This window comes from Monoraphidium neglectum (genome assembly GCF_000611645.1).
Source record: "Monoraphidium neglectum strain SAG 48.87 unplaced genomic scaffold scaffold01128, whole genome shotgun sequence".
Lineage (NCBI taxonomy): Eukaryota > Viridiplantae > Chlorophyta > Chlorophyceae > Sphaeropleales > Selenastraceae > Monoraphidium > Monoraphidium neglectum.
In genome coordinates, this window is record NW_014012500.1 from 10,351 (window position 1) to 16,579 (window position 6,229).

Genomic DNA, 6,229 nt, shown 5'->3' on the forward strand with positions numbered 1-6,229 from the left:
CAATCGGTCAACTCGACCGGCACTGTCGTCACGTGCTCCACCCTGAAGTCTGTCCAGCTGCCACAGACGGCCGGTGGATCCTGCTCTGTGGCGACGCTGAAAGAGTCTGATATATACACAGCCGTTGGTGGGGCAGATGTGACCATCACACCCGCCCTGCCATCTGACCTGCGGTTCAGGACAGGTGAGCGTCTGCGTGGCCCAACGACCACAAGAACTGGCAGGTGGTGTGTGCACGCGCCAAACAGGAACATAACATGGGTGGCTGTGTGCACGGCCTTGCACGCAATCTCATGTGCGCAAGTGGTGCCTTGCCCAGCCGAGACCCATGTACAAGAGCGTGGGTATTAGTCACACAATGACATTACCATGGCTATCTTCATGCCAACCCTTCATGAGATCGCTGTTTTCCAAGGTGTAGATCATGCACATGTCCCGTCTGGGTGGCTGTCGCCGTCCCCGCCTTGGGCATTCGCCCACACACCTGTTTGCCCGACGACATCTATGCCCTTGATCCACCATCTGAACCACCGCCACGTGTGCAGGCTCCTACTCCTACTCCATCGCCGGCACCAGCGGCGTCGCCTGCACCGTCGCCTTCACAGTCGCCGCGGGCCCCTCCTGCGCGTCAGCCGTCACCTGCACCCAGGGCACCAAGGTCGTGGCCCTGGAGGCGGGAAGCTGCAGCGGCGTCAAGATTGACCGGGACGACCTCTTCACCGGGGGAGGAGCAGACCCTGTTGTGACGCCGCCGCTTCCAGACGACCTGGTCTTTCCCCCAAGTGAGCGCTGAGTGCACGACTTGAATCCACCCAACAGCGTCATGTTCCCAATTGTACTCTAGGGACCTAGATGTGCTCTGGAGCGATCGTGAGAGAGAGGCTGCTTCAGCTACTGCGCTTGAATTTGCACCTGTTTCCGTATTGACAGTCGATATGCCACTGCATCTGATGTTTCTGTCACCACGCCGGCGGAGGCTGAACAGTGTGTCGTTCCCGGCAATGCATGATGTGTACACAACCTGGTTGTGATTGTTTTCTCATTAACTCATTTGCACGCTGCTGCCCACAGGCAAGACGAAGACGTACCGGGTAGTCAGCTCTGCTGACTCGAAATCTCGCTGCTTTTTCAAGTGAGCGAGTTGGCCCGCTTCGATCAAGGGACAAATGTGATTGATGGCAAGGTGCATGAGAAGAGCTGCCTGCTTGAGATGTGATAGGGTTGGGCAGGCAGGAGCGCATGAATCCTCACAGCACACAACACACACATGCCACACCTCAACGCACATCCCTCAACGCACACCCCTCAACGCACACGCACGCGGCCGCGCGCACGTGCGCACACACACACACACACACACACACACGTGCGCATGCGCATGCGCGGATGCGCACATCCCTTCGCCTAGGACAACGATCTCACACTCCTCACCCCTCCTCTTCCCGCCACACCCCAAAGGCTTCAAGTGCAGCCATGCACCCCACAATGCGTCACTCCGCCCGTCTCCCAGTCCACGGCTGCTGGCAAGTGCGCCACCGGCAAGATCTCAAACCCCAAGGCGCCCTTTGTTGACGCGAGCATCGGCTCCACTGTAACGAGCCTCAAGCTCTCCCCTGCCGGCTCGCTGAAGGCCGGCAGGCAGAAGGTCACAGGGACAGTCAAGTATGCCGGCGGCGTCAGCGTGAAGGCCTCTTGCGACTTTGTGGTGGACGACGAGGAGGCGCCGGCCGTAAAAGTTGTGCCCAAGTCTGGCGAGGCCTGCGCCTGGCCAAAGCCCGGCCAAAGCAGCGCGTGCTACCTCCCCAAAGAGCTGGTGAAGGTGACTGACAACTGCCGCCCCCTGCCGGCCCCGGCGTTCGTCAGCTGCGTGGTCACGTCCAACGGCGCGGCCGCGGACTGCTACCGCGAGGCGGGCACGGGCAGGGTGTGTTTGAACTACCCGGCCGCGGGCGCGGCGGAGCCGCGTGTGGCGCTTGCGACGTTCGTTGCGGTCGACGCGTTCAAAAATGCGTCCCCGGACACGAACGTCACGCTGACAGCGTATGGGGCCAAGCCGGTCTCTTCGGTCCCGGGATGCAAGCCAAGGTGACAGGTTTGAACACATCAAAGTCAAAGGGAGGGCATTTGTGTCCGCCACCCTTTGCTGCACCTGGGGCTGCGTTTGGGACCGCAGGAGGTGGGGTCTGCTGTGTGCTGGTGCCGTTTGTTCTGTCGCATGGAATCAGCGCCCAGCGAATTTGATTGCGTGCGTGAATGTTGACAGCCATTCCAGGAGCGTGTTCGGGGATTAAGCACGCCACACCCTGCTGCAGGGTGTGGCGTGCTGCAGCTGCACGCTTGGTGCAGTGACGGGTTTGGTGCACCACGCGTGGTGCACTTCCGGCGTTGTGCTCATTCTCTGGCACAAGGGTTGTTGCACTTGCTGCACCACAAGGCCAGTGCAATTGCTGCCTCATCGTGGTACAATTAATTTGCGATTCATAACAACAGCCCTGCTATGTTGCCAACATGCACTGCGCACTAGGTACTGAGAACTTCTTTCAAACGATTTTGCAGACATCTGCATGCCGTGATACACTGGGTTAGAAACCACTTTGACACACAATTGCACGTGAGTGCAGGGCCCATGCACACACAGATACGTTCCATGTTTCTGTTTCCCCTCCCCCAACGTGTGCGTGCGCACATGCGCGCAGGGGCACACACACACACACACACACACACACACACACACACACACACACACACTTGAGTGTACACTCAAAACGTGCGCATGCACGTATCCAAAAACGCCCTTGGTGCAAGAATCCATGCATGCGCCCTCCAGTGCAGTTTGCCCTGCACAGGAACATTGCAACAACTATCTTGGCGTTTACAAAAGGTCGCTGTCCATTTCAAAGCAGCAAAGCACACGCAGGGCGAGTGCGTGGGTAGCGGATTTGCCACCAAAGGCACTCAGTGCATGCGCCAGCAGCCTTGATTCTGTATTACAGGCTCAGGATGGACCACAGACGGCAGGCGCAGCACGCAGGGGGCCGCAAGTTGCGAAGACCACAGCGAACGGGCTCAAGCGTGCGTTGTGCGCAGCACGTCCGACGCGCAAGAGCGCTTTAGGCATGCGGCGTGGGGCGCCGCGCCGCTACTCCGCATCATGCCGTGCGTGGCGATGATCCTGTCAAGATTTGATTCTCGGCTGTGTGTTGGAAAAGGCATGAGCAGCACCCGTCGGTGAGGCAACTATAATAGAAAAAGGGGCGTGGTGCCATGTTGTCGTCCACGTCGTTGACAACAGCAGTGGGGCACCAGCGAGGGTGGTCGGACAGTGACTCCCATCGCACGAGCTCCAAGCACGATGAAGATAGGAGTCATACAGCAAAATATTTCAGCATATAGGCTTACGTTTGAGGTAAAATTTTATTTTCTAAACGTTGACGACCCCAAGACGGGTGGCAAACCGCGGGCTTGCCGATGCCTGTGTGACTCAGCAATGCAACTAGCCAACTACCCCGTAGCGGTCGGGTGTCCATCGCTGCCTCCCGACTTATTGTTATGAAATGATTTTTGTTGCTTGGTCGCGCCTACCCGCCTACCATATAATCACCCGATCTGCAGCCCAGATAGGGACTGACTGATGGCGACCAAAGCCAGCCGCAACATGAACACCCTTGCCTTGGCCGTGTTCACTTTCGTCGTGTTTCACGCTGCGGTGGTGCAACTGGCCGCCGGAGAGCCTGTGAATCTCGCGGCCATGGCCACGCTGGCCACGCGCCCAGCGTTGCTCGCCGCCTTTGACGCCCTGCCCCTGGCCGACGTGGCCGCCAAGGCGGCGAGGCTGGGCACAACGCCCACAGAGCTGCGGGACTGATCCAAACCAGCGCCGCCGTCACTTTCGACGCGGATTTCGGCTCCCTGGAATACCGGTGACGACGCGGGCCTGCAGCCGGCATGCATGTTTCCATGGGAATGCCTGGGCACATGGCCCGCTGGTGTCAACACATGGCAGGCGGTCATGCCGCCCCTGCCATCTCCACCGCATCCATGCTCTTGCACGTCCTCACGATGGGGCTGTGGCTGCCTCTGCTCTGCAGCCGCGGTCAAAGGCCAGCTTGCGAACGTTTTCAGAACAGGTTTTTGTGCGGCCGCAGCGTCCCACGCAACTGGCACCCGCCATTGTCCCAGGGTCTGCACCGCATGTCATGCCCTTGCTTCTTCCCCAGATGTGACTTTGGGGCTGTGGCTGGTGGTCCCGGCGGCAAGTACCTCGTGTTTCCCAACGAGCAGGGGGTTCCCACCACGAACCCAGCTGCAGCCGACGCCGGCTCCTTCGGCGGCCAGCAGTTGCTGGTGGATCCGGGGACGGCAGACCCGGACACATCTCAGGCGTTCAAGCTGCACAGGTGACAAATGCACGCGCGTGCATGTATCTGGACGTGCACAAGTGACAACCAACACCGTGCCTTGGGCAAGGGTGCGCATCACAGCAGGGATGTGGGTGCGCTCGCTGGCACTGAAGCTGCACTGAAGCTGCAGCGCGTGCCCAGGTTGAGAGGAATACCTGTAGAAGCGTCCCGGGGTCGCATACTTCTGGATCCATCAAGGGTCACGGGACCGGACTGTGAGCATCATCGTTGCATGACCGAGGCTCAAACGACTATCATCCGCGTAAAAGCAGGCGCACACGCGCAGCACATCCTTGGCTTTGCCCACCCACCTGCAAAACCCGCCTGGCCCCTGCATCTGGCCCCATGCAGCCGGCCAGGGTCGCCCCGCACGCTCTACCTTGACTTCAACGGCCACATCACCACAGGCACAAGGTAGGTGACCCTGCCTACAGTGACCTCGTTTGTACCGCCTCGCCACCCTGCTGTGGGGACGCCAAGCATTCGCCTCACGTCGTCATGGTCCCCCAGGGCAGTGGCTGCGAAATTTTTTTGCGCACACATCACACGACCGCCGCAGGTGGAACAAGGCACCCTGCACCAAGGACACGACCTGCACCAAGCCGGCCTGCAAATTCTGCTTCAGTGCCACCAATGCGCACCCGCCCAGCTTCACCACCGAGCCATTCGATCTGGACGGCAACACCAACGCGTTCAGCACTGACAAGCTGGCGGCGGTGAGCCCCCTCGAACACATACACACGCACACACACGCGCGCACACACACACACACACACGCATGCACATGCGCGCTCGGCCAGCGCGTCTGCCTGAGAACGGCCCACAACGCCGTGAGGGCTGCGCGCGCCATCCAGCCTCAATTCACAGCCTGGGGCTGCAAATACCTGGTTGCTGCCGGCTGCCGCCACTGTGTCCACCACATGGGGGTGCATTCTGTCTTGACCTCTATGCCCTCACTTGTCCCGACGGACCTTTTGTGTTTCCGCCCGCAGATTGTCAAGATTTGGTTAAATGTTGCTGAAGGTGGGACAGGGCTGGGGACGAGGGCCCTCCCGTGCAAAAGCTTGGTTGGGGATGGGCAGATGGGCTCCCCCTCGTGACCAAGGCGGCGGGCGGGTCTCAGGGCCTCCAGCTGCAGACCTGAGAAGAGTGAGGGTCACACCAGCACTTAATTTGACACACAACCTTGCGCTTGCATTGCAGATTTTGCCCCCTTTGACCTGGATGTCACCACCGGTGCGTGCTACCAGCGCAAACGGAGCAGCATCTGCTTGCCCGCGCTTGAATGTGCAATTGTGCCCAAGGGGATTAGGCGGGGTGCGCACATTCAGGCATGCACATGCCGGTGTGTTTTGCACGGAGGCCGCAAACCTGACACCTTCTCTACTGCTGATGCTTGTGCAATCCAGAGGAACCCAACTTCTCCTTGACCAGAGGGGTTGGCATGCGCATCGTCATCGGCGGCAGAGACTCTGACTGTGAGTGCCAGGCTGATGAGAGAGAGAGAGACTACGCTGACGCCTCGCGCGGCTAGAAGCCACGCTGCAAGCGGCGCCGCGTCGGGTTAAGGAGAGGGGTGTGTGTGGTGAGCCACACCCCCCACCATAGGGGATCAAGGGGGGGGCACTTTCACGTGACCCCGCGCCCTTGACGCGGCCTTGACGGTGGGCAGTTGCTGGTGTGCAGCAGCTGCTTTCGGCGGCCCCATACGGCTGTCATGCTCTCCACCGCGTGCAGGTTGAGGTGCTTGAATAGAGCCTTGTGTTTTTCTTTGGGCACCCCTAAGTCGGCCATCTCCTTCATCATGTCCGCGTAGATTGCGCCCCCCG

General features: G+C 59.9%; 1 protein-coding gene across 1 annotated transcript; it reads left to right on the top strand.

The window, feature by feature from the left end:
* Positions 1-369: 369 nt before the first annotated feature.
* On the top strand, positions 370-6,142 carry MNEG_6750 (hypothetical protein; the record flags this gene model as incomplete). Its single annotated transcript, XM_014044778.1, has 10 exons — positions 370-415; positions 546-782; positions 1,072-1,132; positions 1,459-2,085; positions 4,218-4,397; positions 4,752-4,814; positions 4,960-5,116; positions 5,393-5,423; positions 5,604-5,636; positions 6,138-6,142. The coding sequence occupies 10 exons, from the start codon at positions 370-372 to the stop codon at positions 6,140-6,142; spliced, it is 1,440 nt and encodes a 479-aa protein (XP_013900232.1).
* Positions 6,143-6,229: the final 87 nt, after the last annotated feature.